General features: G+C 38.1%; 1 protein-coding gene across 3 annotated transcripts in view; it reads right to left on the bottom strand.

Annotated features, from left to right (window-relative positions):
• Positions 1–5,351: 5,351 nt before the first annotated feature.
• Positions 5,352–15,194, bottom strand: part of Znf684 (zinc finger protein 684) — a 13,118-nt gene continuing 3,275 nt past the window's right edge. For 2 of the 3 annotated variants that reach the window (XM_019207738.2, XM_010625928.3), the window contains 3 exons: positions 14,249–14,375; positions 13,834–13,929; positions 5,352–6,917 (listed from right to left, as the gene is read on the bottom strand). In XM_019207738.2, the coding sequence (XP_019063283.1) occupies positions 6,013–6,917; positions 13,834–13,929; positions 14,249–14,375 (1,128 nt within the window). In that variant the 3' untranslated portion in view covers positions 5,352–6,012. Of the gene's footprint in view, positions 6,918–13,833; positions 13,930–14,248; positions 14,805–15,194 lie in introns of those variants that run through there. The other variant, XM_010625926.2, reaches the window with a different exon arrangement.

Genomic DNA, 15,194 nt, shown 5'->3' with positions numbered 1-15,194 from the left:
CAGAAGAACAAAATACTACAAGCAGTAAGAGAAAAGAAACAAATCACATATAAAGGAAAGCCCATCAGAATCACAGCAGACTTTTCAACACAAACCCTTGGGGCAAGGAGAGCCTGGAATGAGATATTTCAAGTACTAAAAGAGAACAACCTCCAACCTAGACTGATGTATCCAGCAAAACTCTCCTTCAAAATGGATGGGGATATAAGACACTTCCACGACAAAGAACACTTGAGAAACTACATGAATACCAAACCAGCACTACAAGGAATTCTAAACAAGATCCTAGAAAAAGACAATGAAGGCAACACCACCATGAGGCCCAACAGAGCAAATCAAGTAGGCGAGGCAAGAAACTAAAAGGAGAAGGTGAAAAAGTAAAAAAGAGTCAACAAAAGGCCAAAACATGTCAATAATAAGTCAGTACGTATCAGTTATAAGCAGCAATGTCAATGGCCTCAACTCACCAATAAAGAGAAATAGACTGGCAAAATGGAATAAGAAGCAAAATGTAACAATATGTTGAATACAAGAAACACACCTAGTGCGAAAAGAAGCCTATAGACTGAAAGTGAAAAGATAGAAAACAATTCTCCACGTGACAGGAGCCCAGAAAAAAACAGGGGTAGCAATCTTATTTGCAAACAAAGTAAATTTCAAACCAAAACTGAATCTAGTATTATTGATGTAGGACGGTACTGTATCATACCTCTTTGAATGTAAAATATCTAGTACCTGCTTTATGATACATAGTAGGGACCGTGCTTTATCAGAGCTACATTTAATGATATTACTCTAGAATGTTCTCTTTCCAGAGGATGATTAAGATGCTAATAAAAAAAATGGTGCCAGGCACCACAACAGCAACAGAACTTTGCTGTTTTCTGGATATTATTCTTTTCTTTGTTTCTTTTTGTTTTGTTTAATGGAATGTGCTGAATGTCTATAATTTTGTTCAGATGACTGCAGAACCTGGAAAAGCTGTTGCTGCTGTCAATGCATAACATATTGCTATTATTAGTCTTTTTATATAAATATAAATATGTATATATATATATATACAAATTGAATTTTGGGAAACTTTAATGGTGATGCCAACTTTGGAAAAAGTTATCCCAATTTACTGTGTTGAGCTGGCATTGTACAAAAATGGACAGCCATATTGGTCTAGGAATGTTAATTTTTTTTTTAATTTTTTTCCATTTGTACAGGGGCAATGCACTATACTAAATATGTAAGGTCATATCTATGTGAGTTTGATTACAGAAACTAATAAACTATTCTCTAAATAATGAAAAAAAGAATAAGATAAGGCTACAAGAGCAAGAAGCAATTTAAATATGTTCAGGGACCATTTTCATCTTCAGAATTAAGGAGTATTCTAATCTTACATCATTGCCTTTTCTCTTTTACTTTCCTTTTTAGTTTTATTTTAGGGTTCTCTATTTTTAATGTTCATACAAAGATTTCTTTAACTGAAATACCGAATAGTTTCTCTGGTGTGAAAAACTATAATAGTACACAGGATCCTAATGAGATAGTTAATAATGTGAAATAGGAAGTAAAGGGGTAAAGGTGTAGGGAAAGTGGGAAGTGTGAGGATATTATGTAAAGGTACAGAATCCCAATGATGAATGTAATTGTATTGTATACCTAGACTGTACCAACAAACTCAATAAAAGGAAAAAAAAAAAAGAAGCAGATGAATCTTCCATTAATCTAATTAACCGAAGTTGTTCATATGTCTGGCCGGTCATAATTTGAGGTTCCACTAATTCCCCACAATGTGTGTAATTAAAATTTTTTTAAAAAAGAAACTGATATAGAGCTCATGGGAAAAAAGTAGAGTGATTCCATTAGTTGAGTTTCCATAACAAAATACCAGTCAGGCTTAGGATAGAGGTTAGTAGTTTAAATGCTGGTTATACATATTACACCTTCTCTAGTACTCTAAGAGTATTGTGATTTGTTCAAAGTATCTCACATCTTTTACAGCTTTTCTTATCTGTCACACATCACAGATTATGCTACTGGAGTCATCTGATTTTTATTAAAGAATAGGTTATCATTACAATAACAAAATAATTTTGGAGCAAGTAGACACTGAGAAGGATTTAGAAGAAATAAGACTGGTCCTGAATTGCTGATTAAATAGGTGTAAGTACATGGATGGGGATTCACTGTACTATTCTCTTGACCTTTGTGTATCTTTGAAATTTTCTATAATCTGAAGATATTCTTTCATTTTTATTAAAAATGAAAAAAAGCCCTGAAAACTGAGTACAAATAAAAGAAAGAAAGAAAAGGGTACCAAACTGCATAGTAAATCAATAATAACATGCAAAGAAGCCATTTAAATAACTTCAAACACAGTAAAAAACGTACAGCTTTGGGGCTTTAGTTTCTCTCCACTCACCTCCCTCATCTGAGAAACTCCAGATTGTACATAAATCAACAGAAAGTAGATACCATTAAGAATGATATACATGTGTCACTGTTGCTAGTATGACATACATTTGAAAGCAGCTTTATAGAACAAGGTGGCATTCTGTCCCGAGGGCTGCTCTAGTTCACTGAAAATATGCTTTTAGTTTGCACAGAAATTATAAAAGGATTAAAGTACCTCTGAAAAAAGTCGTAACAGATTGTTGTTCATTCCTCATCAGAGGTGAGTTTAACCTATTTTCAATTTATTATTGGTATACTCTTATTTCTACCTTTATTTTTTCTATTTACCATGCCTTTTATCTCCAACTTCCACCTGTCCTGCACTCTTTTGGATTTGTTTTCGATATTTCCCTCTTCAGATTTTAATTGCACATTTCATTTTTATGCTTTTAAAATTATTTTGTTTGTACATTTTTACCTACATCTTTACTTTATCCTTTTCCAGAAAACAAGTACTCATAAACTCACATATCCACTTTGCACTTTTTTTCACTGTACTTTTTTGATTCCTTAAAATTAGCAGATATAGGGCCGGGGATGTGGCTCAGTAGCACAGCGCCTGCCTGGCAAGCTCAAGGCCCTGAGTTAGATTCCCAGTACCAAAAAATAAAAAATAAAATAAAATAAGCACATATGATGTAATTGAAAAAGTGAACATTTTTAATGGGAAAAATGCCTATCACCTATGTATAAATAAAAAAGGAAGAGGACATAATTTAGTGATTTTCTCATAGAGTAAATAAAGAAAAATCTCAAAGTATAATGTTTTCTCAGAGATGACAAAAACAAAGAGATTGATTGTATATGGCTGTTTCAGCAAAAGGGCACAAATAGCTAGGAAGTTCTTGAAGTCCAAGATGTTTCGATGTAACAGTTTTGATTTCTCTTCTTGCCCAAATCTTGCACAGCCTAAGAAGACAATGAAGTCAGTGACAGAAAGTCTTTCAGCGGCAGTTTACATTGGCCCAGAACCAGAATGATATTTTAATTTATTCTATATATCTTTTTCACCTAAGAAAGGAAGCAGAAAAGTTTATGGATCTAGATTACATGACTCCTGATGTATTCAGATGTCCTGGCTCCATCTTCTTCCCAGTGAGCTGCAACAGACTTTTGTACAATTTTCGCCTCCTTGACCTACATTAGCTCTTTCAAGGGCATCTCACACCATACCGCCAAGAAGGGAGCCTCCTACCCCTCTTCCTGCTGACTGTGCAGATTGGAGTTTCTTAGATAAGGAAATGGGGAGGGGAAGGATGGAGAGACAAGAATGGTGAGCACTAATTAGGACTAAATCAAGACTTCATGTAGGAAATGAGAAAACTCTTGAGATGGAAAAAAAGCAAGACCTAGAACTCTAAATACCTAGCTTTCCTGTGTGGTTGGCAAACTGATTCTGAAGACAATTCCCAAAATAGAATGTTCCAAAAATTTGGAATTATTGCATAAGTAAAATTAAGATATAGGCTCCTAAAGTAATTTAAAATGATAAGATTTAATTTAGATCTTTTAGTATGCTTATTCAAAAAAGCACTATAGCCGGGCGTGGTGGCTCATGCCTATAATCCCAGCATGTGGGAGGCTGAGGCAGGAGGATCGCTGTGAGTTCAAGACCAGCCTGGGCTACATAGTGAGTTCCAGGTCAGTCTCAACTACATAATGAGACCCTGGCTCAAAAAAAACAAAACAAAACAAAAAGCACTATATTTCATTACTCTTCAAAAAAGGGTAATAAAAACAATGGAAATAGTCATAGCAGCTTAAACTTAAAAGGAAAAGGTTTCATTTCTGAATTTAAATTTAAGCTGTTTTATTACCACTCAAGAAAAGATATAGAAGTTTTTTGACATCAAAAATGCTGTGCAGAGCAATAAGAATTTACAGCTTTTTTTTGGTTTTGTTTTTTGGTACCAGGGATCAAACTTGGGACTGGTAAGGCAGAAGGAAGAACCACTGAGCTAAATCCATGGCCCATTTTTTTTCCTTGTTTTGTTTTTGTTTTTTGAAACAGTTTCACCATGTAGCTCAAGCTGGTCTTGACCTCACTCCATAGCCAGGCTGGTCTCAAACTTGCTGCGCTACTCCTGCCTTGGCCTCCCAAGTACTGGGATTACAAGTGTGCACCACCATGTCTGGTTAACAACTTTAGTATAAACAATATCTGGTTAATCATTTGAAGGGAATATGCAGAACCCAAAAAATGTCGCATTCCAACATGAAGTTGAAGCAGAAAAATTTGGGTCTTTCCAAACAACTTGATTAATAATGCCTATGTTAGTTATATGGGAAATTCCAGGCAATACTAGGAGCTAAACCTATTATCAAGTTCACAGGAAAACAAAACCTCTAAAACTCCCCTAAAGTTACAAAGTCTCATGACACCCTAATTTATCACAAAGAAAGTTAAACATCCCTTAAGCTTATGATGATACACCAATGGAAAAAAAAAAAACAAATATTTAAAGTACAAATGTTTTATTTACATAAATATTTTTCTTTAACTGAAACCTTATTGTAATACAGAACACAATAGCTTTGTTTCTCCTCAGTTAGTACCTTGTTAAATTTTGTTTTTGCATTTACATACTTAGGAAAACATCTTTATAAGTCATAGCTGGGGGTGATGGCACTTCCCACCACTGAGAAGGCTGAAGCAGGAGGATTGCTGTGAGTCTGAGGCCAGCCCAGGCTACACAGTAAATTCAAGGCCAGCCAAAAGTCTTCACTTTGCAATGAATGCAGAGACCCGGATTTAGTAACACTGCTGTGCCCTTTAAAACTGTCAGTAAAGTGCCATGCATTGGGTGGTGGCACACACATTATTCCAGCTACTCAGGAGGCAGGGCAGGACTGCAAGTTTCAGGCTAGCCTGGGAAACATAGCAAGTCTCTATCTCAAAACAAATAGATAAATAAAAGTTGGGACACACTTAATGCCAAAGGCCCTGGGTTCATTCACCAGTACAAGGAGGAAAATATGCCAGCAAATGGATGAAAATATTACTGAAATTCATACTTCTTATTAAACCACACTGCCTCAATTATGCAGATATTATTAGAAGGACGGGGAAATTGTAATTTTCTTCTTGTAGAAACTGTTTTTTAAAAATATTTTGTTTGTTTTGGGTTCTCGCTTCTTTTTTTGAGACAGGGTCTCACTGTGTTTCCCAGGCTGATTCTGAGTTCATGGACCCCAGTGATTCTTCCACCTCAGTAGCGACTACAGATGGCACCAGACTCTTAATAACTTAATGACATGGTAAGCATTTATTTTACACTCACACTTGTGCAATTATTTATTATAAAAACCAGGAATGGTATCTAGTTTTCACGGATTCCTTTATTATTTAATTTATGCTTACTTTCCAAGCTCTATGCGGTATTATGTGTAGTTCAATTCTTTCGTAATTTTTTTTCTGAAAAAATGTATCACTTCCAGAAAATATGATTTGCACTGATACTTTTTTCTTATGGGACTCTACTCTTCAGCATTCAAATAGTAGGCTTCACACCATGAGTTCTCTCCTATTTAAGAGGATTTGTCTAATATTTAAGGCTGTTGTATTCATAAATTATGCATTTTCTGATGTACAATAAGGTTTGACTTCTGGGAAAATGCCTTCCCGCATATGTTACATTCATAGGGCTTCTCTCCTGTATGAGTTACCCGATGTCTAAGGAGATGAGACTTCTTGATGAAGGCTTTGCCACATTCAATACATCCATAAGGTTTCTCTCCTGTATGAATTCTTTGATGGGTAACAAGTACAGATGTGTTGCCAAAGGCCTTGCCACATATGACACATCGGTAGGGTTTCTCTCCTGTGTGACTTCTAGAATGTTTATAGAGGGATGAACTATACTTGAAGGTCTTCCCACATTCCTTACATTTGAACGGGTTTGCAAGCATATGAGATTTCACATGTTGATTAAAAGAGGAGCTCCAAATGAATGTTTTCCCACACTGACTGCACCTATAAGGTTTTTCTCCAGTGTGAAGTCTCTGGTGGTTCACAAGGTAGGATTTCTGTGTAAAAGCTTTCCCACAATCAGTGCACACAAAGGGTCTTTCTCCACTATGCATTTTCTGATGAGCTATAAGGTATACCTTCCTACTATAAGCTTTCCCACAGACACTACATTCTAAGGGCTTTTTTCTTGTATGATTTTTTTCATGTCTAATGAAATGAAACTTCTTTTTGAAGGCTTTCCCACATTCACTGCATTCATAGGAGTTTTCTCCAGTAAAACTTCTGCTATAATTAAGTAAGTCTAAATTAGGTTCCAAATTCTTCCCATAAGATTTACATTTATGTGATCTTTTTCTTGTTGGATTAAGATGTGTGCTCCTATTGTAATGGTGGAGTTTCTCCATAGTCAGAATTCTATTGAACGTGAACAAAACCGACTTCAAAAAATTGTCTTTGCTTTCCTGATGCTTCTCTGGTTCATCAAGTAGACAGTCAGCTTCTAAAAAGGAGTACAATAAAACATTCCTAGTTATTTTTTTCCCCTCCAGCCTGTTCCAGACAGAAAAGTCTGTGGTTTCAAATCAAGTCTCTTACTCTATGAAATAAACCTATTTTTATTTGCCTTGGTCTTCTTGAGCTTTAAGAATAAAACTGCTAACGAGGATATGCAAACAGATGCACAACCAAAAATGAGAACAGATGACTTAGCATTATCTGTAGAAACTCAATAAAACAGACACAGAGTTCAGTGAATAAGGTACAAAAATAAAAGTCAAAACATTGTGCAGTAAGGGTACAAGGTTAAGTCACAGAATGAAAAGAGCCATTTTGGAGCTATGGCCAATGGATAAGGTCACAAGGGGAAGAGGAGACGAGGGAGCTAAGGGAAAGTATCCGAGAACAGACTAGGTTTGGAGGAGAGAGATAAGAGGCAGAGTCCTCTCGGCAAATGCCTAATTACCCTGGTCAAATAGTTCTATATTTCTCTTGATCTCTCTTTGTCCTTCTAATCACCCTGCAGAATATAAATTTCCCTTAAGAGATTCTTGAATCTCCAGTCCTCTAAACACATCCAGAGGAGGCGCATCTGTAGACAGGGCTCCAACTCTTCTGATAGCCCACGCTCATTTTGCACGTACTTACAGGCCGAGGAACACAGATGTCCAGCAGGTCATATGTAGGCAAGTCATCCTTAGCCCAATCATACATTTTGCTTGCTAACAGTTTAATTCTGGCTGGGTTTCTGTGTATGACAAATTACCTGTTGTATTTGTGTTGGGCATACTACATACTCTCTCAGTCTGCCTGAAAGCTGTTTTACTCCTTACATGATGTTTTTTGCTCCTATCCTCAAAAACCTTATAAATCTTTTTTTTCTTTGGTACCGGGGATCGAACTCCGGTCCTTGCACTTGCGAGGCAGGCCACCAAACCGCTGAGCTAAATCCCTAGCCCAAAACCTTATAAATCTTAAATCTGTTACTCCACTTGAAAAAAAACAGTGGGGGGAGAGGAGGGGTTATAATTCTCCACTTTGGAATTTCCCTCCATGTGGAAGGTTAGTATAGTACAACACTCCCAACTTCTTGCCCTGTTGGGGCAAGACAGAGCGTGGGCAAAAGGCATTAGAACACATTTCATTATAGAATAGTTCTGAGTATGGGGATTCACTTCTTTCTTTTCTAGTAAAACCAATGGGAAGCAGCTACAAACAATAGCCAAGTAAAAAATCTCAGGTAATCAGCCAGGTATACAAAAACTAAAAGATATGAATTTACTCAGGGGATCTAAGCATGCATTTCACTAGTCCTCAGTATGTTCTGTTCCATGGATTCCAGACTTCAAAAAAATGCTTCTCAACTTACAATAGAGTTATGTCCAGATGAACACCTCATAAATTGACAGTATTATTGTTAAACTGCACTTAATACACCTAACCTACCAAACACTGTAGCTCAGTGATGCAGTACCCTGTAGAGTACAGGTGGTTTACCCTTGCGATCGTGACTAAGAGTTGTGACTCACTACTGCTGCCCAGCATCTTGAGAGTACCATGTGTTGCCAGCTCAGAAGACATCAAAATTCTAAACTTGAAGTAAACTTTCCAAATGCATTATCACTTTTTGCACCACTGTAAATGTTATGGCTCTAAAGCCTCATCCATTTGGAAGGTGACTGGATTACGGGGCTCACTTGCTGTCAGGAGATGGGGCCTGGTCAGCAGATGGGGGTCCCCAAGGCTGTGACTGGGGAGGGTATAGCTTCTTTCCTGGCTCCCCTTCACTCTCTGCTTCATGGCTACCATGTGCAGCTTTTATTCTGCTCTGTCCCTGTGCCGTACCATGCTGCTCTGCAGCCTGCTAATCTAGGCTGTAGCCCTGAGCCAAATAAACCTCTCCTTTAATTTGTGTGTTAGATATTTTATCCCGGTGATAGGAAAGTAAGACGGTAAAGAAAAGTCCTAAATTTAATCATCCTTACTCAGAGATTATATGCAATCATGATCTTTTGCTCTTGTTCCTTCCTTACCTTAACTTGCCCTCCCTCATCTCTTCCATTTAGCACTTGATATTCTTTTGGGAGGAGCCACTGTTCCACAATCTCAAAAAAATCCATCTCTACCTTGGTTTTCTGTGGATTTCTGAGATAAATGTTATTATGGTTTGTATGTGAAATGTCCCCTGCCTCCCTGCCTTGTGGTGGGAGGGTGCTTATCAGCTGACAGGCTTATGGAAGGTGATTTGATCATAAGAGTTCAAACTTCCTCCGTGTATTGATCGATCATGGATTCATGATTTGACAGCATCACTAGGAGGATATGGAAATTTGGGAGGTGGGGTCTAGTTGAAGAGAGTGGGTTGTGGACATGAGACCTTGGCGATGATACAAATATCTTTCCCCTAGCCACCATCTCAGGATCTGGCTCTCTCTTTGCTTCCCAGCTGCCATGAGGGAAGCCATTTTCCTCTGTGTTACTCTCCCTGCCATGATGTTTTTGCCTCATCACAGATCTGATGGCAATGCAGCCGGCTAACCGTGGACTGGAACCATGAGCCAGAATAAATCTCTCCTCCTTTAAGTTGTTTTTCTCAGGTATTTGGTCACAGCAACAGAAAGCTGATTAACAGTCACTGCTGCCTATACCATTCATTTCGAAAGTATTTTTTCTATTCGTAAGTTTGTTGGTGCATTTTAGGTATACATTATGATCACACATTCAGCAATGGGATTTTGTACCCATACATGAGATATCTTGGTTCTTTTTTTCCCCCGTTCCCCCATTTTGAAAATATTAACTATAACAAAACTGCAATGTTAATATGTAATGAACAAATATTTTATACTCATCCAATTTTAAAATGTTTTAAATGTTTTGTGGTTCCAGTTACCATTTATACATTAGGAAACGGTAATGAGTTTTAGCTTTCTTTGAATCCTTCTCAGGAAACATTAAAAAAAAGTCTTGTAGAATGGAAAAAAAAGAAACATAACCCATGATGTATGCCTCTGCAACAGTGAATTAATAAAACATTCATTAAAAGAAATAATACAGCTCTTTCTTTAGGACACTACATGAAAAACTACACTTTAAAAGCCACCAGGGTTTTTTAAAAGTCTAAGACAGAATATGTCAAGCTGTCACTATAGAGTCTTGGCAGAACTGCACAGGGAATTCAAGAAAGCAGAAAATGATAGTTTTCATGAAAGAGGAGCAAATTGACCTCAAACTTAATGGCACACGAGTTTTAGGTGGAGCCCACCACAATTACAGAAAAAGAAATTATGTGTAAAGGATATAAAAGAGCCCGATTCTTATAGAATAGGGAAAAGACAGGTTTGTTTTTTTTATTTGTTTGTTTTTTTTTGTACCGGGGATTGAACTCAGGTCCTGTGTTTGCAAGACAAGGGCTGGAACCACTGAGCTAAATCCCCAGCCCCTAAAATAGGTAATTTTTGATGAGCAAAATAGAACCACACTAGAGAGAGCATTAGAAGCTATTTGAATAATCAAGATACAGGTTATAAAGGACTGATTTACATTTCTCAGAATAGAGCAAAGATGAAATAATTTGGGTAAATCATGGAGTAACATCAAAGATAAACAAAAAAATAGAATGCAAATAGGAAGAATGGAAACATAAACAGGCCAGATACAATATCAGTAATTAAAATTTACTTGGTTTAGAGCCAGGCATGATGGCACATGCCTGTGATCCCAGTACACTGGAGGCTGAGACAGGAGGACCACAAGTTCAAGTGTGGCCTAGGTCACACAGCAAATTTAAGGTCAGCCTGGACTACAGGAGTGACAGTGAGACCCTGTTTCAAAAAACGAACAAAAAAATCATTTGGTTTGTGTCAGAAGATGTGACTCTAGGGAACTGGTGTCTGAATCATTTGAAACATTTTCCTTCTATGCTCTGAGGAAAATGAAAATTTTCTATTAAATCAATCTTAGATTAAGTGAGATCATAGGCCATAAAACTGTATACCATTTCTGGTGAAACTACTGGGAGAAAAAAACTGCTTACTGCAATGATTTTAAGACTATAGTCTGCCAAAAGAAAATGCATACACACTTTAAGAAAAGAAAAATTGTGTGATGCTTTTTCAACAGATGCTGTTACCTTTGTACGGGGGATCCTAGAGGATGTCATACATTGTAGAAAACTCACTATATTGCCGGCCCTTCGAGAAGAAATTAAAAATGCACATGCTGCAGCCGGGCGTGGTGGCTTACACTTGTAATCCCAGCACTTGGGAGGCTGAGGCAGGAAGATAGCTCTGAGTTTGAGAGCCCGGGCTACATAGTGACTTCCCAGTCAGTCTCAACTACATAGTGAAACTCTGTCTCAAACACCCCCCCCCAAAAAAAATGCACATGCTGCAATCTCAGTGGACCAATGTTTCCCAAGCAGAAGTTCACTGTACTAATAAATATCTAGAAGCTAGTGTGACCGCTTTGAGGATCTCTTGTAATTGTAAAGGCCAAAGGTAACTTGTATTAATCTTATGATGGCTCAGTAATTTTTTTCTCTCATTGAGTTTATTGGTACATTTCAGGTATTGAGCAAATTTAGTAGTAAAATATTTATACACATTTTTCTGTTCCTGGTGTGTGTACATATATTTTTTGGCAGATTATATAAAGCACTGGGCCAGTCATTATTCTTTATCGTAACACAGAGACGAATGTAAAGGTTGAAGAATTTTTAAAATTAGTTACTATGAAAAGACTGGAAATAAGTCCAGGAGGCATAAAACTACGGGGATGGGAAGTTGCTGAGGTAAAGGTGCTAGAGAGGGAGTGTTGAGATGTCCAAGGGAGTTACTGTGGGGAGTGGAGAAGAGGGTAGAGGAGGCAAAAGATGAATAAATAATCCGCAAGAATTTCAAAACAATATCAGTATTACCAAACTGATACACTAGAACATATGCACATCATCAATGAGACTAAAGACAAACAAGGTAAGTACAGTGAATTCTTTCAAGTTTATGCCGCCTCGGCTTCATTTTGAATGTAAGTTTAACTTTCTTGTATCAGAAGCAGGGCTTGGTCAGGCTTGACATGGCTTCCCGGGCTATACCCTTTCCACCCCCCAGTTCTTCAGCATGGTCGATCCAGATTTCCACTGTACACAGCTGCTCCCTGGTGATCACCTACTTCTCTGTGGGACAGATCGATACACCCAGCTTGACTGGTCCTGGTGATCTGCACACCCCATGTGCACTATGCACATTGTCCCAGGAAGCACCTCTCAATCACAGAGTGCCTCCACGCTTTATATCCACCCACTAGAACTCCTCATCTAAGCTGTCTGAATAACACCTTAGACCCAATTAAAGCACTGGACAACGGGTCCCGCTCTTAGTCCCTGCCCTTGTTGTATCTCCTCCAGTCATACAGAGTATCCTCCTGGATCTGTAAGTAATAAAATCTTTATTGCCATGTTGTTTCTCCCAATCACTGAAGGGGTGCTTAAGTTCGAGCCGAGTCTGAGCAATTTAATAACAAAACCTTGTCTCAAAATTTGAAAAGGCTGAGTAGCCAAAGCTGTCTTCACCCCTTGTCCCCTCACAGCAGTGACGGGTACTTCTTTAGAGGGAAGAATACTGCAGGTAGGTAAGTTAATTAGATCTCTTGGAAGGCGGTTAGACAGGGCTGCCCTCAAGCAACCAGCCTTCAAGGAACCAACACAGCAAGGAGCCAACATGGAAGACAATCCAAACACATTCACTGAAGGCCAGAATTGTAAAAGGAGAGAAACTACCACATCCCTGTGCTACCCCTGGGGATAAATAGCAGTGACTGATATTTTAAACAGGTATCAATCAATCAACTGGGTTGGGGGCCAAAGTCTTAACCCAGCCTTTCCAGGAAATATCCCTGACCCCCACCCTTACTGAAAATCCTTGTACACTTGCTACAGTGATTTGGGTGACCATACTTGTAATCTTATTAGTTGGTCATGGTTTTGCCCCACCTTGCAATTTTCCATTGGGTCTTATAGTTTTGTCCCACTTTGTACCCACCTTACCACATAGCTTTGCTGTATAAAACATCTTTGAAAAGTGGGGTGGGCAGGCGACCCACTTTCTGGTCTCCCCTCTGTCTCTCTTAGACAGAAACTTTCTTTCTCTCAATAAATTTTTCCTATCTTAAAAAAAAAAAAAATTAAAAGGTTGGGCAATTTAGCACCTTGGTGAGAATCTGTCTCCAGAAAGGGGCCAAGAAAGTAGCTTAGTGTGAAATCCTTGGGTTCAAGCCCAGTACTAAAACAAAACAAAACAAAAAACACAACACTGGGGTATGTAATGCAAATACAAGAGTAACTTTATTTTTTAAAAAGGAAGATGACTAGAGTATCATGTTAACTCAACACTTTCAGTGTCTGCCAGCTATCTCAAGTGTTTTGCATATATTAGCTCCTATATCCTTTACAGGAATCCTAAGGAAGTATAATTCTTATTGTTTTAATAAAAGTATGCTACAAAATAATTTGCCTAAGGTTAGACAATGAATGGTAAAATAAGGTTCCAAATCCACACAATTTAACATTATAAAAATTAATGATAGAAAAAGATCTGTAATCATGTTGAGAAGGAAAAAATGAGGGCTTCAGGAACTGTGAGATGAGAAACAAAGCAAGGGCCTAGATGAAACAGCAGTGTGAGGAGCCAGGGCGGACAGAGGACATCCTCTATACAACAGCTGAGCAAAGAGTAAAAGCATCTATGTGGATAGAGGGAAAAGAAGGTACATCTGGGAATTTGATGATGTTATATCAAGAGTACCCAATCACTTACAGAGGTGTGTGGCTTTTAAGAGGTGCTTCCTAAGAGGTATTTCAAAAGTGCCTCACTGACCACCTGGGCTGTCAATTCCAAGTGCTCTCATCTGATTTTCTCACTCACCTGGATAGCTCCAATGGAGATCCTCTTCCTCCTCCAGCCATGGGTCCTGTCCTTCTTCCACTTTGAGAATCACTTTTGGTTTAGTAACTGGAGACCCTATTCATGGGAAGACAACAGAAGAGACAAAGTGCTAGAGACAAATAACTCCTCATAACTCAAGTCTGCTTCCTTGAGTCTCAGAGACTTGACAAACAGGCTCTAGAACAATGCCTCTTCTCCATCCAGAAGTAGAAGCATAAAAAGACTAAGGACGACCTGATCCCTAAAGGGGATTAAGAATCTTTGACCACTGATATTCAGGACCAGATTTACTGTATTAATGTTTCAGATGTTCAGAGCTTTCACAAGCTTAAAGGAAGGGCACCCATTGGTACATTCTGCATTACACTAAAAAGTTTCCACTCACTGTCCTTACCCACTGAAATGAGGTTTCTATAATTGTCCAACATCACATCCCAATACATCATCCTCTGATCACAGTCAAGAATCTGCCACTCTTCTGGGGTGAAGGCCACAGCCACATCCTGAAATGTCACTGATTCCTGTAACAACACATTCATCATTATCAGACTAATGGGCACATTATTAAGGACTTGCAAGAGAATCATGACAGCTTCTTAATATATTCACTGTTGAGTTTGGGCAAAGTTACTACAGTAACTACAGGTGATTCAGAAATACATTTTGTAGAAGGAACACAAATCATATGAAAAATATCCAACTAATCTCAGAAAAATTCAACAAGGAAAAAGAAGAGTAAACAAATGGTGTTGAGACATGATAGCCAGAAACTAAAGAATGAAGTTGAACTCCCCAGCCACCTGACATCACACACAAAAATGAACTAAGATGTATGAGAGACCTAAAGGTAAGAACAAAAGCTGTTAAACTCTTAGAAAACAACATAGGAGAAAATCTTTATATGGATTAGGCAATGGTTTCTTAAATGTAACAGAAAAAGTAGAAGTGATAAAAAATAAGTTGAAGTTCATAAAGATTAAAAATCTTTTGTGCTTCAAAGGACACAATCAAGTGAAAAGAAAACTCAGAGAATGGGAAAAATATGTACAAATATGTATCTGATAAGAGACTTGTACCTAAAACAAAGCTCTCTTAAAATTCAACAATAACAACAGGTGTGTGGCATACACCTATAATCCCAGTAGTGGAGAAGCTGAGGCAGGAGGATATCCATAAGTTTGAGGGCAACCTGGGCTATATAGTTTAAAGCCAACCTGACCTACCCCAGCCTGAAAGGTTATTTTTTATCATTAAAAAATCTATGCCTGGGCTGGGGATTTAGCTCAGCGGTTCGGTGGCCTGCCTTGCAAGCACAAGGACCTGAGTTTGACCCCTGGTAC

The sequence above is a fragment of the Fukomys damarensis genome, unplaced genomic scaffold, assembly GCF_012274545.1.
Source record: "Fukomys damarensis isolate Sample0158 unplaced genomic scaffold, DMR_v1.0_HiC HiC_scaffold_23, whole genome shotgun sequence".
In the NCBI taxonomy this organism is placed as follows: domain Eukaryota; kingdom Metazoa; phylum Chordata; class Mammalia; order Rodentia; family Bathyergidae; genus Fukomys; species Fukomys damarensis.
Note: the sequence above shows the minus strand (reverse complement) of the source record. Positions and strands in the feature narration are given on the sequence as shown.